Source organism: Hypanus sabinus, chromosome 9 (assembly GCF_030144855.1).
Source record: "Hypanus sabinus isolate sHypSab1 chromosome 9, sHypSab1.hap1, whole genome shotgun sequence".
Classification (NCBI taxonomy): Eukaryota; Metazoa; Chordata; class Chondrichthyes; order Myliobatiformes; family Dasyatidae; genus Hypanus; species Hypanus sabinus.
In genome coordinates this window covers 92,945,618-92,967,847 of record NC_082714.1, presented here as the reverse complement: position 1 = coordinate 92,967,847, position 22,230 = coordinate 92,945,618, and the positions used below count along the sequence as shown (strand labels likewise).

Below are 22,230 nucleotides of genomic sequence, written 5' to 3'. Positions count from 1 at the left end.
AAGGCTGAGGGGAAATCTAAGGTTTGTAAAAATGAGAGGCATAGAGAGTAGACAGACAATATATTTTTCCAAGGGTTGAAATTTTAAAACGAGAGGGAGTAATTTCAAGGGAAATGTGAGGGGCAGGTGTTTGCACAGGATGGAGGGTGTCTGGAAGGCACAGCCTGAGGTGGTGGTACAGGCAGAAACATTGAAGACTTTTAAGAAACATTTAGATAGACATATGAATGCAAGGAAAAGGAAAATGGAAGGATACAGACATTGTGTAAGCGGGAGAGATTAGTTCGACATTTCATTACCAATTTAATTGGCTCAGCACAGCACTGTGGGCTAAAGTGTCTATCCTTACGATGTACTGTTCTATGTTCTATCAGACCAGGGTGATAGATTTGCCACAGCAATAAGGCATGCAGTGTGACTAATGGAGTGCCAGGGGGATCAGTGTTAGGTCTGTTACTGTTTGTCATCTATATCAACGATCTGGATGATAATGTGGTTAACTGGATCAGCAGATTTACAGATGACACCAAGATTGGGGGTACAGCTGGCCCCCACTTTTTGAACGTTTGCTTTACGACAACTCGCTGTTCCGAAAGACCTACATTACTACCTGTTTTCACTAACCAAAGAGGATTTTTGCTTTTACGAAAAAAGACGCCTGCTTTATACGTGTGTTTACCCCGAGAAAGAATACAGTGACCGTGAAGCCTTGTGCGGGCTGTTGTTTGCCCGTGTATGTACATGCCAAATTTTTTTTCTCAAAATCGATTTTGGCTCGCTGTTTTCCCGAGTTTCATAAGGTGAAACTACACCGTACCTACAATATTTCTACTTTATATAGGGTGTATATTTATCATATCATTCCTGCTTTTACCATATGTTGGTGTTATTTTAGGTTTTGTGTTATTTGCTTTGATTTGGTAAGTTTTTTTGGGGTCTGGGAACGCTCAAAAAATTTTCCCATATAAATTAATGGTAACTGCTTCTTCGATTTCTGACATTTCGGATTACAAATGGTTTCGTAGGAACGCTCTACCTTTGGATTGCGAGGGGAACCTGTATAGTGGACAGCAAGGCAGACTACCATGGCATGCAGCGGAGGCTGGGTCAGCTGGAAAATGGCAGGTGGAATTTAATGCAAACGTGAGGTATTTTACTTCAGTGAACCAACCAGGGTAGGTCTTACATAGAGAAGGGTAGGGCACTAGAACAAAGAGATCTGGAAATACAAGTCTATAATCCATTGAAAGTGGTGTCACAAGTAGATAGGGTCGTAAAAGACATTTTGGCTCATTGGCCTTCATAAATCAAAGTATTGAGTACAGTAGGTGGGATGTTACATTGAATTTGCATGAAACATTGGTGTTGCTTAATTTAGAGCATTGTGTGCAGTTATGGACCTGCCTACAGAAAGATGTACATAATGTTGAAAGAGTACAAAGAAATTTACAATGATGTTGCCGGGACTGAAGGACCTGAGTTATAAGAGAAGATTGAACGGGTTAGAACTTTATTCCTTGAGATGTAGAAGATTAAGGAGAGATTTGATAGAGGTATACCAAAATATGAGGGATATATGTCCACTGAGGCTGGGTGAGGTCATAGGTTAAGGGTGAAAGGTGAACATGAAGAGAAACTTCTTCACTTGCAGCGTGGAACGAGCTACAAATGCATGTGGTGCATGCAAGCTCGATTTCAACATTTAAGAGAAGTTTGGATGGTATGGGCATGGAGGGGCATAGTTCCAGCGCAGGTCAATGGGAGTAAGCGTTTTAAATGGCTCAGTGCACACTAGAAGGGCAGAAGGGCCTGTTTCTGTTAATAATCTATGACTACGACTCTAGCGTACCCTGTGTTAACCTACTACTGTATAACACTATACCCTAATGTACTTCACATATCACTACTGTATAAATACACCTCAATATACTTCCTTAAGGTTGTTATAGCTGGGCGGGGAGCAGCATAATGGTAGTGGGATAAGCTCCCGCTACTTATTAAATGCTCCCAATGGTGTGCATCTCAAATAGCCTCTGACAACTGAGTCCAGCTCCTGGTCTACACATGCGGCTCAGCTACCAAGTCCAGCGGGTTATTGATGCCTCAGTACCAGTCACTTCAGGCAGCTCGTCTAGAAGGAAAACTGATTTCAAATCTCTGCTGCCTTGGAGCTACACGCATTAGGGAAAGCCTAGGGAGTAAACCCCAAGTTAAAGTCCAGAGCTAGAGTCCTACATTGAATTCAATGCTGACTGGCAACTCCTGCAACACCACTGTTGCCAAACTGCATTGGCCTCTGCCGTTCCTTTGGTTTCATCAGCTACATGGAGAGAGGAGCCTGCAGCATGAGTAACAGCTTGCTCCCCATATCATACTGCCCTGACTCATATATCATGTAGACAGCTAGGAGGCAAATCTTTAGTCAACTCCAACCAACAAAGGGCCTCAAACCTCAGTATTATTCAACAGATTGTTCCTATATAACAATCTTCTGGAGGGTACAAACACATCCCCATCAGTACTGTACCCAAGATGGGTCATTGTACCAGTGTTGAACAATGACCGACCCATCAGCACCGGTACTGTACCCAGGTATTATACATCAACAGACCTACCTCCACTGTACCCAAGTATTATACACTGACAGATCCATCCCCATTGGTACTATACCACAGTGTTATACAGTGACAAATCCATCCCCACTGGTATTGTATACCAGTGCTATACGACGACAGACCCATCCCCACCAGTGCTATACGATGACAGACACGCCCCCACCGGTACTGTACCCCAATGTTATAGTGACAGACCCATCCCACCGGTACTGTACTGTACCCAAGAGTTATACAGCAACAGCAGCAACATACCTGTACTACGAAAACAATTTTCAGGTAATTCACTTTGAGTGTACTTCAAGACCACCTCACATTCTACCAAAACACGGGAAAATCCTTGACTCCTTCAGACCCAACACTAATACTCCCACCAACCACCTACCATCCCCAGACACACAGCGTGAGTCACTGAGAGTCCACAAGTGTGATCAAACGCTTGGAGCCATTTGCACAGCCACTGTGGTTGCATTCAGAACCAAATCAAACAGCAGGGCTCCCTGATACCAGCACCAGGTGTCGATGGCATGGCAGCACAGGGATTATCACAATTCTTCAGAGCACCAGCAAACGGGGTTCAATTCCTGCCACTGTCTGTCAGGTGTTGGACATTTTCATCGAGAATGCACAGGTTTCCTCCAGGTGTTCCAGTTTCCTCCCACATTCCAAAGACATACAGGTCATGGTTAGTGCCAGAGGTGTGGCGGCACTGCGGAAAACACCCAGCACGTCCTCAGCCTGTGTTGGTCATTCACTCAAAACAACATATTTCGATTTACGTTTTGATGTTCCTGTGACAAACACAGCTAATCTTTAAAAAGTCCCAATGATAGAAGAGTAAGATACCCATCCCACCACCTTCCCCCCCCCCCCAACTCCCTTCACCTACATTCCCACTGGGTCAAAACACTGACCTATCAGGGGGTCGGTGACATGGGTCCAGTCAATGGAGCTGTGCAGTTCCAATTGGTAGTGGGATTGGACGTACAGGAGGAGATGCTGGTAGAAGCCAATGCCCGCAATCAGGTGGGTACGGTAGGCACACTCCAGGGCACTCCGACTGTGGATATGCTGCAAGAGAGAACACAAGACAGTGAGATCGGGACAGAGTCACAGTGAGGGTTTCAAAAGAGAACTGCAAGTGAAACCCTAGAAATTTCTGTGTTTTACCACAACCATTCCTTAGCTAACTTATGTTTGTAAAGTTCTGTGTTGTTGCTACAAAAAGCTAATTATTTGCAGCACATATATGTATATTCATTTACTTTGATCTAGAGCACAACAATTGGCCATTCTTGTCCAACAAGCCCACAATGCCCAATGTGACCAATTAAACTACTAACCTGTTGGTCTTTGGAAAGTGGGAGAAAACCAGAGCACCCGGAGGAAACCCACACAATCATGGGGAGAATGTACAAACTCCTTATCGACAGCAGCAGATATTGAACCCGGGTCACTGGCACTGTAATATTGTTATGCTAACCACTACACTACTGTGCTGCCCACAATTTCTATGACAATGAATTTGAGCTAAAAATATCAAGACTTTGAAAAACTGCTTGATATAGAGTTAAATAAACAGTTCCAACAGATGAGTGAAAGCTCAGGAATCTGAGACACTCTTCCTAATAAGGTTATGGGGAGATTTAGTAGGTGCTCAAAGACATGGTGGTTTTAACAGAATGATAAACACAGTTTGAAACAGAATCTAAAAACCCAGAAAGGAGAAGAAAATTGTTTATTCTGACACAGCAAGAAGTTGTGATTTGGGATTAGCTAGCTGATAGGCTAGCAGAAGTGCATTTGGCAAGAATCTTCGAATTGGTTAACTGCTTCAAGGGCAAGAATTGCAACAGGAGGCAAGATTATGGTATCAACTCCCCAGGCCGAGGGCCAGTCCCCTCAGCTTTTATGATATCGAACACTACAGCACAGTACAGGCCCTTTGAGGTGTGCTCCTCCAACCTGACAGTGGCCTCATTCATCATGGCAGTAGCAGAGGCCATGGACCAAAATGTCAGAATGGGAATTTAAATGGCGGGCTACCAGGAGATGCTGCCCTCTGTGGAGGACAGAGTGAAATCAGAACTACCTTCTTATTGGTTTTGACAAGCTGGATGACCTCGTAGTAAACCTTCCTCCACAGCAGCTCCTCTGCCTTGCGGCCGTACTCTGCCGGGTGCAGAAACATGAGCTTCACGCAGAGCTCCCTCAACCTGTGGGCGGAGAACACAAACACAGCTTTGTCAGAAGCACAGGATAGATGGGCCAAATGGCCTAACGCATTACCTCTTACGGTAGATACACTTTACTCTTCATTATTGTTTTACCTCAAAGCGCTATGTAATGATTTGATCTGTATAAGCATTATACAAAACGGTTTTTTTTTAAGTTTGGTAAATGTACTGTAGATGTAGATGTACTCAATAATGTACTGGTTAGGCACAGGATTACATTCAGCCAGAGACTCATTCCACCCAGATGCAACACTGAGCGTCATAGGAAGTCATTCCTGCCTGTGGCCATCAAACTTTACAACTCCTCCCTCGGAGTGTCAGACACCCTGAGCCAATAGGCTGGTCCTGGACTTATTTCCACTTGGCATAATTTACCTATTATTATTCAATTATTAGCGTTATTAATTGATTGATTAATTAATTATAATTAATTGTTGGTTGATTAATTAATTATTAAATTGTTGGTTATTGCTATATTTCTGTACTATTCTTGGTTGTTGTGACTGTAACAAAACCCAATTTCCCTCGGGATCAATAAAGTCTCAGTGCCTAAGAGGACAAAATGACCATGAGATAGAGAACTAAATGGCAAGTTCTCTGGTGTAGCCTTGGGCAGAAAACTGTCGCGTCTCCTGAGTCTGGACTTCAAGAGCCAAAATAACAAGAGCAAGACAGCAATGGGGGATGCTGGGTACGTGGAGAGAGATCAGTACTGACAACTGCGCTTCGCGGGATGCTCTGGACGACAACTTGGTTTTTTGGAGATAAAACATTTATCGCAACATTTAAGAGATGTCTGGGTTAAGGACTTGGATCAGAAGGGTATGGAGTGCTGGTCAATGGACTAGGCAGAATAGCAGTTCAGCACAGACTAGGTGGGCTCAACAACTCTCTACAGCACAGTAACAGGTCCTTCCGGCTCAAGGAGCCCACACTTACACTCAGGTAACCAATTAACCTACTAACCTGCATGTCTTTAGAAAGTGGGAGGAAACCCATGCAGTCATGGGGAGAATGTACAAACTCCTTACAGACAGCAATGAGAACTGAACGTGGGTCACCGGTGCTGTAAGAGCATTATGCTACCTGCTACGCCACCATGCTGTGCCTCTTTAGTAATTCCTTCTCCACCTCCATCAGAATTTCAATTCCCAGTGCAGACGGTAGCAAGGAGGCATACAGGAGTGAGCTAGATCAGCTGGTTGAGAGTGGTATCACAACAACATTGCACTCAACAATAAGACCAAGGAACTGATTGCGGACTTCAGGAACAGCAAGTCAAGGAACAGGGGTCAGAAGTGACAAGGGTGAGCAGTTTCAAGTTCCTGGGTGTCAGCATCTCTGAGGATCTATCCTGGGCCCAACAAATTGATGCAATTACAAAGAAAACATGATAGTGGCTATATTTCATTGGGACTTTCAGGAGACTTACTATGTCACCAAAGCCACTCCCAAATTTCTACAGATGGACCGTGGAGTGCATTCTAGCTGGTTGCATCATTGCATAGGATCGGAAAAAGCTGAACAAAGTTGTGAATTCAGCCAGCTCCATCACAGGCAGTAGCCTCACCAGCACTGAGAACATCTTCAAAAGGCAATGCCTCTAAAAGGTGGCATCCATCACCCACTCAGGATATGCCCTCTTCTCATTGTTACCATCAAGGTGGTGGTACAGGAGCCTGAAGAGATGCACTGAACATTTCAGGAACAGCTTCTTCCCCTCCAAACTTCTGAATGGACAATGACCCATGAACACTTCCTCAGTAATTTTTCCTCCCTTTTTGCACTACTTATTTAATTTTTTAAAATACATTTCATATTGTAATTATAGTTTTTATTATGTATCGTAATGCACTGGTTGTCCCTCAGTTTTGTGCAGCTTATCCGATGTGTTTAGAGGTGACTGTTGAAGCCAATTCTTGAACAGCATAGATGTTCACAGTGGAGAGGAGGGTGTTGCCCCAATCCACAGGCATGGATGTCGCTACTGCCTTTCTCTTCTGTCGGGCAGTCTCCAGCTTTACATGACGCTTATTTACCAGTTGCTGTCAGCAAGTTTAACTAAGGCTCACCAACCAGCTCCCTCTTGCCCTCTGCTCCTGATGCGAGGGAGCAAGCCCACTATAACCAATACTAGCTTTCATACAGTCTCTTTCTAGATTCCATCACGGTTTTGGCTTCCCTGTGATAACTGGCCATAGAGCAGCTGCTTAGGGAATCTGGAGTCCTCCATGTGTATTATGTGTCCAATCCGACAAAGTTGTGCTTTCAGGATCACAGTTACTATAATGGTAGTCTTTACTCTATTGAAGACTTCCAGGTTTGTGATATGGTCAAGCCAGCGGATACCCAAATGGATCTCAGGCAGTTTGAGTTACCTTTTGAATACAGTCCACGTTTCACAACCACCCAGGAGCCAGTGAGGACAACAGTCTTGTATAGATTGATCTTAGTGGGCATCTGGATATTGTGCTGGCTTAGTGCACGTGATCACAGGCGGCCCAGGCTCTGACTAGCCTTACAAATCCTGGCATCAATTTCTTTCTGCAAGGAACCCTCACTGGAGATGACACTGCCGGAGTATTTAAATTCCTTTTCTACTCTCAGTTTTGTACCTTTTATAGTGATGGAATGTGGCACAGCGACACCTCCAAGAGCAGGCTGAAATAAAGCCACTGTTTTGTCCAGACGAATAGTGAGGCCAACCAGACGTGAGGCTTCTGCGAACCTGTCAATAACAAGACTGGACTCCATGCGGGCCATTAGAGCGCCGTCATTGCGTAGAGTGCTTTGAGGATAACTCTTTACAGTCTTAGATTTGTAGTTTAGGTGATGCAGATAAACAATGATTCATCAAGTCTGTACTGTAAGTACACTGCATGTTCAAGGTTACTGACCGTGTGGTTATGTACATATGTGAAAGAGGCCAACAAACACACTTGCTTTATGTCATTTGCGATATTTAACAGTTCTGAGGCTTCTCCATTTGAGAGAAAATGGCCATCATATCATCTTGGAAGTGGCAAGTAAAATTGACAAAGTTGCATGTCCAAGATTGTCCAGAGAATATAGCACAGAACAGGCCCTTCTGCACACAATGTTGTGCCAAGTTAGCTAAAAAGTAAATCAAAAACATCCAAACACTAATCCCTCCTAACTACCCCATGTCCATATACGTCCATCTTCCTCACATTCATGTGCCTATCTAAACATCTCTTAAAAGCCTCTAACATATTTGCCTCAACCACCATACCAGGCAGCATATTCCAGGTATCCACGACTTTGAGTAAAAAAAACTTACCCCCTCGCATCCCCTTTGAACATACCTCCTCTCACCTTCAATGGATGCCCTCTAGTATTAGACCCTTCTACCCTGTGAAACAGATATTCCACCTACTTTGTCAGATCTCCCCCTCAGCCTCTGCCGCTCCAGAAAAAACAACCCAAGTTTGTCCAGCCTCTCATGATGGCACATGCCCTCTAGCATCCTGGCAAACCTCTTCTGCATCCTCTCCCAAGCCTCAACATCCTTCCTATAGAGTGGTGACCAGAACTGTATGCATGCCCCAGATGCAGAGTATCTGGAGTTAACCTCTGTGAACCATGTCAAAGGCCTTGGCTAAATCTATGAAGACAAGGTTCTATGCAACACATTTTTTTTTTTACTTGATGGGTAGCGTTCAGATAGATGGTGCATTTTCCAGGGCTGAAATAGCACTGTCTCGGGCAGGTTCTTTTCTGATTTGGTGGTGATTAGTCAATTAAGAATGGCATGGACCAGGATCTTCCCAGCAATCAATAGCAGTGAGATGTTGCAGTAGTTACTGCAGTCAGCTTTGCTTCCTTTCTTCCTGAAAAGAGGTACAAAGTGTCTCTGAGTTCATTGGGCATGTATTGTAGTGTACTGCTGTCACAAAACAACAAATTTCGCAACATATGCCAGAGATTTTAAACCTGATTCTGATTCAGAAATTTGAGAAAGCAAACTGATAATCCGCAGCCAATCTACCCCAAGACCCACTCCTTAACTCTGTAAACTCTTTGCAACTTCTAACCAAGACTTCTTACAGACCATTTGCCTCAGTGTCTACAACATCCGACAACCCCTCAGTCCCCACCCTCCATTAACGGAAAGCATTAGTGAAACAAACTCTACCATGGATGGTCCCAATCCTGGCTATGAGGAGGAGGAGGGTTGGGCATGCGGCTAGCAACCCCATCCCGTAAAAACCCAGAGATACAGAAGCTCGAAAGACCTCATTCCTGGGAGAGGAAGGATCTTTGCTTAGAAGGCACTACTGTTATAGGCCAAAATGGTGAGGAATCTGCATACAAGAGGAGGATTGAAAATCTGGCTGACAGGTGCTATAACAGTAATCTCTTAATCAATGTCAGCAAGACCAAGGAGCTGATTAGTGACTTCAGCAGGAAACCAAAGATCCAGGAGACAGTCCTCATGGGAGGATCAGAGGTGGAGAGGGTCAGCAAGTGTAAATTTCCCAGTGTTATCATTTCAGAAGACCTGTCCTGGGCCCAGCATGCAAGTGCAGTTACAAAGAAAGCACGGCAGTGCCTCTACTTCCTTGGGAGTTTGCGAAGATTCAGCATGACGTGTAAAACTTTGACAAATTTCTACAGATGTATTGTGTACAGTATATTGATTGGCTGCATCACAGCCTGGTAACGGAAACACCAACATCCTTGAATGGAAAAATCCTACAAAAAGTAGTGGATACGGCCCAGACTATCGGGGTTAAAGCCCTCCCCACCATTGAACACATCTACATGAAACATTATAGCAGGAGGCAGCATCCATCATTGGGAACCCCCACCAGGGCATGTTCTCTTCTTGTTGCTGCCATCAGGAAGAAGGTACAGGAGCTTCAGGATCTACAGCACCAGGTTCAGGAATCATCATTACACCCCAATCATCAGGCTCCTGAACCAGTGGAGAAAACACAAGTCAACTTCACTTTATCACTGAAATATTCCCACTAACTATGGATTCACTTTCAGGGACACCATCTCATTTTCTGAACATTAATTTATTTTTTTCTCTTTATATTGCACAGTTTGTGTATTTTTGGTTGAATGCCCAAGTTGGTACGGTCTTTCATTATGGTTATAATTCCATTATAATTATGCCCACCAGAAAATGAATCTCAGGGTTGTATATTTAGTCTGATAAAAAACTTACTTTGAATTTTGAAGATGTATAAAGTTGTGTGGTGAAAGCAGAAGCCACGGGATCGATCGACCTTCGGGCAGGACAGAGAACTCTAACGAGCTATAGTTGGCAGCCTATGCCCCAGTAGGGACAATGGGCTTAAGAGGTTGGTAAAACAAGCCACTGGATTGGACACAAAGACTGAACTGCTTCCTACTCACACTCACCTGTTCCTCAAACTGATGTTTTCAGGTTTGAATACCTCTCGGTACGCCATCTTGTTGCTAACAATCACGTCCAATCGATGAACTGCATCCACCACAGCCCTGCAAAACAGGTCAGAACAGCTTAAAATAATGTTTATTTCTATAAAACAACATGTACATCTACTTGCACTCAGCAAACTCCCACCAACAGCCGGGTGACAAGTTCAAACTAAATTTACTATCAAAGTACATATGTTACAATATACTACCTTAAGAGTTAATTGCAGGCATTTACAGGATGAAAAAGCAACACAATAGAGTAATAGAGCACTTAAGCACAGAAACAGCTCTTCAATCCATCCAGTCTGTGCTGAACTATTATTCTGCCTAGTCCCATTGACCTGCAGCTGGACCAGAGCCTTCCATACCCCTCCCGTCCACGTACTTATCCAATTCCTTTTTAAAGTGCTGAAATTGAACCCGCATGCACCATTTTCACTGGCAGTTCGTTCCATACACTCACCACTGCTAGCCATGGTTCCCCTTAAATATATAATCTTTCTCCCTTAACCTCTAGTTTTAGTCACACCCACCCTCACTGGAAGAAGCCTGCTTGCATTTACAAACTTTACAAAAAACTATAATTCTACTGTACTTCTTTTTTCCCCTTGTAAGAAAATGAATCTCAAGGTAGTAATTGGATGGAGGACATCAGGGTGACCGTGGAAATGATATTGAGTTGAAGTCCCAGACAAGCCTCAAGCCCAGAATCCAATTTGGCGTACTGTGTAACATCTCATCTTGATGGGGTGAAATATTTGCCATATCACCTTTCACAAATTTGTGGAGATTTCACTCCAGTGAACCAGGACCTATAATTCTTCCTGAGCTACAGTGAAATGATGACACGGGGTCTCAGACTGAATCAGCCATCATTGTTGCTGCCTGATTTACTGGGTTCTTCCAGATTCTGCACCCAATGAAATTGAAATAACCTGGTGATTGGCACAAAGTGTGGTGGGGGGGGGGGGGGCTTACTGCCCACAATGTCTGTGGTGAACATGTCAAAGAGAGCTGAATATCTACTGCCTGCATGTAGTCTACATCCAGCCATTCCCTGCTTGTTCATCTGTCAGTGTAAATGTCCCAACCTCAATCATGTCTGTCCAATTTCCTCAAAGATTCAAGTTCAAAATAAAATTTATTATCAAAGTATATATTCAAAATAGTTTAATATCATTTCCTATACACAAGTGTAAAGGCAAAGGAAATTATTGTTACTCCAATCCGATGCAGCACAAAAGCAAAAGATAAAGAACACTTAAGTATAAATAAATAAGTTTATATACTTAGATTGTTTGTCCATAAAAGCACAGGAGTGTCTGCACAGATAGTACCTGACAGGAAATTCTGAAGCAGTGGTGAAGGTGGGCTTATGGGGTGGAAGTGTTGAACAGCCTTATGGCTTGGGTTTTTGAGTCTGGTGGTCCTGGCGTGGATGTGATGCCTCCTTCCTGATGGGGAAGGAGGCAACACTTATAGCACTGACAGTCATTTGCAGTAGAAATACAATAGAATCCATGAAAAACTACAGACTCACAAGTAACCAATGCACAAAAAAGACAACTGTGCAAATACAAAAAATAATAGGAATAATAAATACATAAATACTGGCCAGCATGAGTTATAGACTCATCAAAGCCTTTCAAGTTTATAAAACATAGCCTTCCCTATACAAAGCAATGCTGGCAATCCCTAATGAGTCTGATCTTCCACATAAGAGTAGATCCCATTCCCAAGAATCTTTCCAATAACTTCCATCACTGACACAAGATTTACCGATGATAATTTCCTGCCTTGTTTCATTTAAAGAAGGTAAAACCTCGGCTCTCTCCAGACTGTGGGACCTTGTCGGAGGCTAAAGAAGATACAAAGATCTCTATTAAGGTCCCAGAGGTCATCAGTCTTAATAATTGTCCATTCAATACCACCACTGTCTGCAAAAAGATTGCGTGCTTTCCCTGTGACTATGTGGTTTTCCTCCGGGTGCTCCAGTTCCTCTCCTTATTCAAAAGATATGCAGGCAAGACAAATTGGTTACATGAATGTAATTGGACTCCACAGGCTTATTGGGTCAAAAGGACCTGCTACCATGCTGTAACTCTGAATAAATAAAATCTATCACTGCAACAACACTTCATTGGCTGTGGAGCAACACTCCGGTAGGTGCCCGATATTGGTCCACCCTTTTTTTTCTGGTAAACAAAAAACAAAATCAGAGATGTAAGCTCATAAACACAAGAGATTCTGCAGGTACTGGAAATTCAGCGAAACACACCCAAAATGTTGGAGAAATTCAGTAGTTCAGGCAGCATCTAGGGAAATTACTAAACAGTCGACGTTTCTGGCCAAGACTCTACTTCAGGACAGGAAAGGAAGTGGGTAAGACACCAGAATAAAAAGTAAGTGGAAGGGGGACTAGCTAGGTGGGTGGAAAAGGTAAAGGGCTAGAGAAGGAGGAATCTAATAGGAGAGTGGACCATGGGTAAAAGAGGAGAGGCACCAGGTGATAGGCAGGTGAGGTGAAAAAATAAGAGGACTGAGTGGGGAAGAAGAGGGAAGGGGTGAGGGAAAAAAAATCAATGTAAAGGGGCAGGTGTTGTTTTTCTGCTGCTTTCAGGGATATTTGCCAGGAGGGAGATTAGTGAGGAAGGATGAAAAGTGAGGTACAGGGAGGTGTGGAGGAGTGACACCAGCCAGTGAACAGCAGGAAAAGCACTTGGCCCCTACGTGACCACATCTATGGTGGAATGCCACACACTCTCAGGTTGTAGGAGCAACTCCTCATTCTATCTGGGTAGTCTCCAACCTGATAGCATGAATGCCAATTCATCTATCTGTAAATCCCCCCCTCTCTCTTTTTCAATTCCTCATTCTGGTTCCCCGTTCCCTTTTCTCTTCTCTTTCCTTTCCCCTATGGACCATTCTCCTCGCCTATTAGATTACCCCTTCTTCTGCCCTTTACCTTTCCACCTATCACCTCCAAGCTTCTTAGGCTACGTCCACACTAGACCAGATAAATCCGTAACCAAAGCTTTTTTTCTTTGTTTTGACCCTCCGTCCACAAAAACGTTTTCCTCCGTTTTCCTCCCCCAAAAACGGAGCTTTTCTAAAACGCCCTCCAGAGCGTGTAAATTTGAAAACGCTGCTTGGGCAAGAGTAGTGTGGACGGGGTAACCGGAGATTTCTAGAAACGCTGTCATGACGTGCCGGAATAGATGGCAGCATTTCATTGCTTTCCTGAACGCAACCCCCCACACAACCTAACAATTTCAAAACAGAAGGCAACAAGACTGAAGCCAGAAGAGTTAGAAATGTACTCACCAAACACTCTTACCCATAATTTACTGAATAAGTATATTCACTTTGCCCTGTTTTCTGTCCTTGCTCGTATGAAGGTGGTTTACCGATTTATGAAAGTACTTCTCTGACAATAGATGTGTCACAGCCTAATGTACTATTGTATGGAAATATAAGATAACACTGATGCAGACATGTTTTATACATTTAACAAGGTGCTTTATTAATGCAACAGAGTTAGTCAGTTTTTCAATGTTCGTCATCAGCCGAGTCATACTGTTCGTGAACTCCCTGTCTCCATACACTCCAGTATTTGTTTTTTTTTGTTTTAAGTCCTCCTGCGCGAGAGCCAACAGCTCTCCATCGTTTGGCAATTTCCTTTTACATTTTCCTAGTCTGTAACTGCACAAACGCGCACTTTCACTGCAAGATTCGACACCAAACATGTCGCTTGTTTTCTGTAGATGTGTCCTGCGCATGCCCAGTAGGTGGGGGGGCAAATTGCCCAAATACCCGTTTTAATGTGCACGGAGGTCTTTTCAAAAACGGTTGGTGTGGACGCCCATTGTTTTTACACGAAACTGATGTTTTCAAAATTATCCGATCTAGTGTGGACGTAGACTTACTTCATGCCAGCTATCATCTGCCAGCTTGTAAACCTTCCCCTCCTCCCACCTTCTTATCCTGTCTTCAGCCCCCTTCCTTTCCAGTATGATGACCAGTCCCAGCCCGAAATGTCAACTGTTTATTTCCCTCCATAGATGCTGCCTGAGCTGCTGATGTTCTCCAGCACTTTGTGTTTGTGGTTGTTTAACAGATACTGGGTTCACCGATGAACAGTTGCACAGCAGTGCTGGCAAAAGAAACAAGCAGGGAGAAAACACAAATATTTCAATCTGCAAACTAATCTTCCTTCAAATAAATCCAACCCAACACTAAACCTCACAGGGGTTTCCCTGCCATATTGAAAAATAAAACCAGCACATGCCTGGAACATCACTATGGAAACAGAAAGTTCCTGTTTCTCAAAAGAAAGCCTAATTTCTAAGAATACCACGACCACTTCTCATGGTTATACTCAAGGTGGTGGTACAAGAGCACTCAACATTTCAAGAACTTGTTCCCCTCCGCCATCAGATTTATGAAAGGAAAATTAATCTAAAATTAATCTATGTACATTATGTCAATATTTATTCATTTTTGTACTAGTTAATTTTATACACATCTATTTCTTACTGTAATTTACATTTTTGTTATGTATTGCACTGTACTGCTGCTACAAAACAACAGACTTCATGACCTATGCCGGTGATATTAAATGTGATTCTGATCGTTTGCCATGTGTACCTCAATGATTTGGACGTGGAATAACTCAATCAGGTGTAAGCTGACCAGAGTCCACAGTGACTGCTCCACCTACTAACCTCCTTTGCCACCAGATCTTCTTGAGCTAGCTAACCACCATGATGAATATTAAGAGGGTTAATGGGATTCTAATGGGCCCTCTGTTGGTCGGATGTTGCATCCTCACTGTCGATGTTCAGTTGATAAGCCAGGGCAGTATGATATGGAGAGAAAGCCATTGCCAATGCAGCACCCCACGTGGCTGATGAATCCAAAGGAATGGCAGAAACTGATACAGTTTGGCACTAACAGCATCACAGAAGTTGCCAGTCAGTGTTGAACTCAACGTAGGTCTGCCTTAGACTCCAGCTCCAGATTTTTCCTAGGTGTTTACTAACAAAACCTTCTCCTTGAGTGAGTATAGCTGCAAGGCAGCAGAGGTTTCAGATGAGAATTTTCCTTCTCCTAAATGAGCTGCTGGCCACAGCTACGAGCCCCATCTACCTGAATCATCAACACAGAATCCAGAACACATAATGTGTGGCTTACAAGAGAGGGACAAAATCTATGGAATAAACTGTCAATATTTCGGGCCAAGAGTCTTCATCAGGACTCTAAAGCAGAATAAACACAAGAGATTCTGCAGATGCCTGAGATCCATAACAACACACACAAAACATTGGAGGAACTCAGTAGCTGAGGCTGCATCTACAGAGGAGAATAAGCAGTCAAGGTTTCAGGCTGAGATCATCAGCTTGAAGTCCTAATGAAACATCTCAGCCTGAAACGTTGACTGTTTAGAAACCAGAATGTAAAAGGACAATCTTATTCTGGCTTCTGCTCTTCTTCTTTCAAGACCTGATGAAGGGTTTAAGCCCAAATCATCAACCATCTATTCCCCTCCAGAGACGCTGCCTGACCTGATGATTTTCTCCAGCATCTTGCGTGTGTTGCTCTGGATCTCCAGCATCTGCAGACTCGTGTTTTCCATTTTTCTCCCAATTCACTTGCTTATCAAGAACCAAATGAATCAAAATCAATTTTCTGAATCTAAAATAATTAAAGAATTTTCCTCAAAGAGATATGGAGAAAGGCTTTTAGAGACTCTCAACCCTAATATTATTGCTTCCTCCATCTAAAATTGGCAACCAGTATTTCTAGATTCCCCAGAAAAGCAGGCTTACAATATATTAGTGGTAGTGTAGTGGTTGGCATAAAACTATCACCGGCCAGTGTTCATCGATCAGGATTGATTTTCTGCCGCTACCTGTAAGGAATTTGCATGTTCGTTCCATGACCACATGGGGTTCCTCCAGGTACTCTGGTTCCACATTCCAAAGACGTACGGGTTAGGGCTAGTGTGTTGTGGTCATGCGATGTTGACAGTGGTGGCACTTGCAAGTTGCCCGGCGCAATCTTTTCTGATTTGATTTGACACAACAATGTATTTCACTGTATGGCGAGGTATGTAACAAATAAAGCTTTTTCCCAAATATTTTGTCTTCACAAAAATCAATCCAAGTATAAAAAAGGGTAACCATATATTCCCCACAACAGGATAACAGCACCGACTAGAAGTCTGCAGACAGTCCCGACTTGAGTGTGAGTCAATGCATCCCTCCTTTCCTCAGGGAGCGAACATTTAATTATTTTATTTGGAGCTAGGGCGTTGACAGACCCTTCCACCCCAATGAGCACAGCAACTCCTGATTTAGCCCTGGCCTAATCACAGGACAATTTACAATGACAGGTTAACCTTCTAACCAGAACTGTGGGAGGAAATCAAAGCGCATATTGGAAAAACATACAAACTTTTTTACCGAGGACATTGGAATTGAACTCTGAACTCTGACAGTGTGAGCTATAATAGTGTTGCGCTAACCGCTAGGACACTGTGGCACCCTATTCTTCACTCACTCCCTGATTCACTGTACCCTTCCATAGGACTATTTTCCCTCCAGATGAGTTTCCTTGCCTTCACTACACCTCCCTCCAAAATCATTCAAAGCATGGTACATTTCCTCTGTCCCAGGGCCCATCAAACATCCCTTCACCAAACCCCAAGGCATTCTTCAATTATGTGAAGAACAAAAGGATGACAGGAGTGAAGATAGGACCGATTAGAGATAAAAGTGGGAAGATGTGCCTGGCTGCTGTGGAAGTGAGTGAGGTCTTCAATGAATACTTCTCTTCAGTATTCACCAATGAAAGAGGAACTTGATTACGGTGAGGACAATATAAGTGTGGTTGAAGTTCTGGACCTGTTGATATTAAGGGAGAGGAGCTGTTGGGAGTTTTTAAAATAAGTCCCCGGGACTTGACAGAATATTCCCCAGGCTGCTCCATGAGGTGAGGGAAGAGATTGCTGAGCCTCTGGCTCAGATCTTTATGTCCTCGTTGTCCACAGGAATGGTACCGGAGGATTGGAGGGAGGCGAATATTATCCCCTTGTTCAAAAAAGGTAGTAGGGACAGTCTGGGTAATTATACACCAGTGAGCCTTTTGTCTGTGGTGGGAAAGCTGTTGGAAAAGATTATTAGAGATAGGATCTACGGGCATTTAGAGAATCATGGTCTGATCAAGGACAGTCAGCATGGCTTTGTGAAAGGCAAATCTTGTCTAACAAGCCTGTTAGAGTTCTATGAGGAGGTGACCAGGCATATAGATGAGGGTAGCACAGTGGATTTGATCTACATGGATTTTAGTAAGGCATTTGATAAGGTTTCATATGGTAGGCTTATTCAGAAAGTCAGAAGGCATGGGATCCAGGGAAGTTTGGCGAGGTGGATTAAGAATTGGCTTACCTGCAGAAAGCAGGGGGTCGTGGTGGAGGGAGTACATTCGGATTGGAGTGTTGTGACTAGTGGTGTCCCACAAGGATTGCTTCTGGGACCTCTACTTTTTGTGATTTTTATTATCAACCTGGATGTTGGGGTAGAAGGGAGGGTTGGCAAGTTTGCAGATGACACAAAGGTTGGTAATGTTGTAGATAGTGTTGAGGATTGTCGAAGATTGCAGAGAGACTGATAGAACGCTGAAGTGGCAGATGGAGTTCAACCCGAAAAATGTGAGGTGGTACACTTTGGAAGGACAAACTCCAAGGCAGGGTACAAAGTTACTGGCAGGATACTTGGTAGTGTGGAGAAGCAGAGGGATCTGGGGGTACATGTCCACAGATCCCTGAAAGTTGCCTCACAGGTAGATAGGGTAGTTAAGAAAGCTTATGGGGTGTTAGCTTTCATAAGTCAAGGGATAGAGTTGAAGAGTCACAATGTAATGATGCAGCTCTATAAAACTCTGGTTAGGCCACACTTGCAGTACTGTCCAGTTCTAGTCGCCTCACTATAGGAAGCATTGGAAAGGGTACAGAGGAGATTTACCAGGATGCTGCCTGGTTTAGAGAGTATGGATTATGATCAGAGATTAAGGGAGCTAGAGCTTTACTCTTTGGAGAGGAGGATGAGAGGAGACATGATAGAGGTATACAAGATACTAAGAGGAATAGATAGAGTGGACAGCCAGCGCCTCTTCCCCAGGGCACCACTGCTCAATTCAAGAGGACATGGCTTTAAGGTAAGGGAAGGGAAGTTCAAGGGGGATATTAGAGGAAGGTTTTTCACTCAGAGAATGGTTGGTGCGTGGAATGCACTGCCCAAGTCTGTGGTGGAGGCAAATACACTAGTGAAATTTAAGAGACTATTAACAGGTATATGGAGGAATTTAAGGTGGGGGGGGGGGATATATGGGAGGCAAAGATTAAGGATCGGCGTAACATTGTGGGCCGAAGGGCCTGTACCGTACTGTGCTGTACTATTTTATGTTCACCCCTACCCTGCTCTCCCCATACCTTCCTACCTCCCTCTGTCCCTCCACTGGTAATTGTGTGGTTCAGCATTGTGCACATGCTATGTCGCTGCTGGAATGCGTAGCAACACTTGCAAGCGGCCCCCAGCACATCATTCAGTTCAAGTTTGTTATTCAACTGTACACATATACACAGCCAAAGGAAACAATGTTCCTTCAGACCAAGCTGCACAACACAGTACATACCACAATGCACAAAGTAATATTACCACAAATTAACAATTAATAAGGTGCATTTATGATACGTTTAATAGTAAACAATATAACACTACTGTGCATCATTGTGTGATGAGACCTCAGCGGTGGCAGGGAGTTCTGTAAGCTCACAGCCTGGGGGAAGAAGCTGTTTCCCATCCTGTTTTTGTCCTAATGCTATGGTACCTCCTGTTCAATAGTACAGGTCAAAGAGATAATTGTACAGATGGTAGGGATCATTGACAATGCTCATGCAGTGCTCCTGATAAATATCTCAGCTGGGTGGAAGATGATGGTTGTGTTGGTTGTAAATGCAAATGACACATTTCACTGTACAGGTGACAAATAAATGAATCTAAATCTGTACTTCTGAGCACACAGGAGTTGACTTGAATTAGGGCACGGGCAATGGAGTTTTGCAGACTTGAGAGAACAAAGAGCAAAATAAAAGTCAAAACCCCACCTCCAAACTTACTGTCAACTCATCAGATTTACAACTGTTCATTCTTGGCACCATCATCTCCCTGACGATTTTATTCTGAGTCTTAACTATGAAGGTCAAACAAAAAAAATTGTGGCTTCCCAAGATCGTCAGCCCAGGCTCAGTGCAAGTGCGTTCACTGCCTGCTGCAATAGAAGTTGAAAGTACGTTCCACTGTCAGAGAGACAATGTGAGGGAACAAAGACCCATGCTGACACATAGGAAGCAGGAAACAGGTCACTGACACTCTGTCTATGTGGGATGTTTCTGTGGCCTCATGCAGTGAGCAGGAAAAGGACCCAAACTCCAGACCCAGCAGTTAAATAGGCACAGTATCATATTACTGTTAAAATCAAAGCTCTCTGACCTCTAACATTTCCTTTCAGTGGTACCAACCTCCTCCTCATTTTATACACCATCATCTCTCTCCTCCACATTCTCTGAATCCCCCCCATCCCCAACACTCATCCCACCTCCACTCCCACTTGCATACCTGGCCTGGAGACAGATGCACAAACACAAGAGGTTCTGCAGATACTTCAAATCCAAAGCAATACACATGAAATGCAGGAGAAACTCAGCAGGTCAGGCAGCATCCACGGAAATGAATAAACAGTCAATATTTCAGGCTGTTCACCCTTCTTTACTAGTTCTAATTAAGGCTCTCAGCCTGAAGAACCAACTGTTTTTTCATCTCCCATAGATAATGCCTGACTTGCTGACCAATCACCCTCCACTCCAGGTACTAGGTCTCCTGTTCCCCACACCCAATCCACCTTGAGACAACAGTTTAAACCACAGAAGCTGGATTGTATTCAATGTCTCCCTCCTTTCTTCAGGAAGGGAGCATTTTTCTACACCTCCCCCACCCCCAAAATTGTTCAAATCAGAATACATTTCCTCTATCCCATTGCCCATCAAATGTTCTCATCCCTTCCCTCCTCAGTTTCTTTCCCCTTGGCACTTCCATTCCCCCTCCCTTCTCTCCACTTCTCCCCATCCCGGCTCTCCCTTCACTCTGGTCTCCTCCACCCCCTCTCCCTGCTCTTCCCCACTCCCTCTCCCCCTTCTCTCTGCTCTTCTCCACCCCTCTCCCCCTTCTCTCTGCTCTTCTCCACCCCTCACCCTCTTCTCTCTGCTCTTCTCCACCCCTCACCCTCTTCTCTCTGCTCTTCTCCACCCCTCACCCCCTTCTCTCTGCTCTTCTCCACCCCTCTCCCCCTTCTCTCTGCTCTTCTCCACCCCTCACCCCCTTCTCTCTGCTCTTCTCCACCCCTCTCCCCCTTCTCTCTGCTCTTCTCCACCCCTCTCCCCCTTCTCTCTGCTCTTCTCCACCCCTCTCCCCCTTCTCTCTGCTCTTCTCCACCCCTCTCCCTCTTCTCTCTGCTCTTCTCCACCCCTCTCCCTCTTCTCTCTGCTCTTCTCCACCCCTCTCCCCCTTCTCTCTGCTCTTCCTCACCCCTCTCCCCCTTCTCTCTGCTCTTCTCCATCCCTCTCCCTCTTCTCTCTGCTCTTCTCCACCCCTCTCCCTCTTCTCTCTGCTCTTCTCCACCCCACTCCCCCTTCTCTCTGCTCTTCTCCACCCCTCTCCCCCTTCTCTCTGCTCTTCTCCACCCCTCTCCCCCTTCTCTCTGCTCTTCTCCACCCCTCTCCCTCTTCTCTCTGCTCTTCTCCACCCCTCTCCCCCTTCTCTCTGCTCTTCTCCACCCCTCTCCCCCTTCTCTCTGCTCTTCTCCACCCCTCTCCCTCTTCTCTCTGCTCTTCTCCACCCCTCTCCCCCTTCTCTCTGCTCTTCTCCACCCCTCTCCCCCTTCTCTCTGCTCTTCCTCACCCCTCTCCCCCTTCTCTCTGCTCTTCTCCACCCCTCTCCCCCTTCTCTCTGCTCTTCTCCACCCCTCTCCCCCTTCTCTCTGCTCTTCTCCACCCCTCTCCCCTTCTCTCTGCTCTTCTCCACCCCTCTCCCCTTCTCTCTGCTCTTCCTCACCCCTCTCCCCCTTCTCCCAGCTCTTCTCCACCCTGGCTTCCCCCTCTCCCCGCTCTTCACCACCCTGGCTCCCCTTTCTCCCTGCTCTACTCCCCCGTTCACGTTCTCTCCGCTGTTCTCTATGCCCTCTCTGCTTTTCTCCACTCCTCTCCCCTTGTTTTCTCCACCCCTTCTCCATTTCGCCTCCTCCCTGCTCTCCCCCTTTCTCACTATCCCCACTCTCACACCCGACCATTCCTTCCCTCTCATGCTCACCCACTCCTCCCGCTGCCTGCCCCGCTCACCGGTACAGCCGCTTGGTGTGGAGCAGCTTGGCGTCGGGCTCGCCCTCAGGCTGCCCATCGCCATCGGGGTGACTCATCTTCAACCACCACTGCCGCCTCAATCTCCCGGGCCCCCCACCACTACCGTCGCCGCCATTCCGGCCCTCAAGACGGCCACCCTCGCGAGATCTGCACCCGCGACCCAGTCTCGCGAGACTCCCACTACGGGATCGAGTTTCGGAGCAGACCGCGGAGGTTGGGGGTGAGCATGTGACGAGCACGGGCCAATCCGGAATACCTTCTGGATAATTCACCCTCCCCTCCCCTCCCCTGCCTCCTCCCCCACCTGCCTCCGGCCCCCTCTCAGTGACTCCCTACACCCTTCCCCATCTCTGTAACTTCCTCCAATTCCTACACCCCTCCAGCCCTTGCAATCCTCCTATCTCTCTGACCCTCTACAACCTCCTCCATACGATGGTGGAATTCTTCATTAAGATGGAGAGTGACATAGTTAATT

At 45.0% G+C, this 22,230-nt stretch overlaps 1 protein-coding gene across 1 annotated transcript in view; it reads right to left on the bottom strand.

Annotated features, from left to right (window-relative positions):
• smg5 (SMG5 nonsense mediated mRNA decay factor) overlaps positions 1-21,921 on the bottom strand; it is a 76,818-nt gene extending 54,897 nt beyond the window's left edge. The window contains exons 1-4 of the mRNA XM_059980231.1: positions 21,735-21,921; positions 10,244-10,342; positions 4,705-4,828; positions 3,527-3,683 (exon numbers count right to left, since the gene is read on the bottom strand). Coding sequence (XP_059836214.1) covers positions 3,527-3,683; positions 4,705-4,828; positions 10,244-10,342; positions 21,735-21,811 — 457 coding nt within the window. The 5' untranslated portion in view covers positions 21,812-21,921. The remainder of the gene's footprint in view (positions 1-3,526; positions 3,684-4,704; positions 4,829-10,243; positions 10,343-21,734) is intronic.
• Positions 21,922-22,230: the final 309 nt, after the last annotated feature.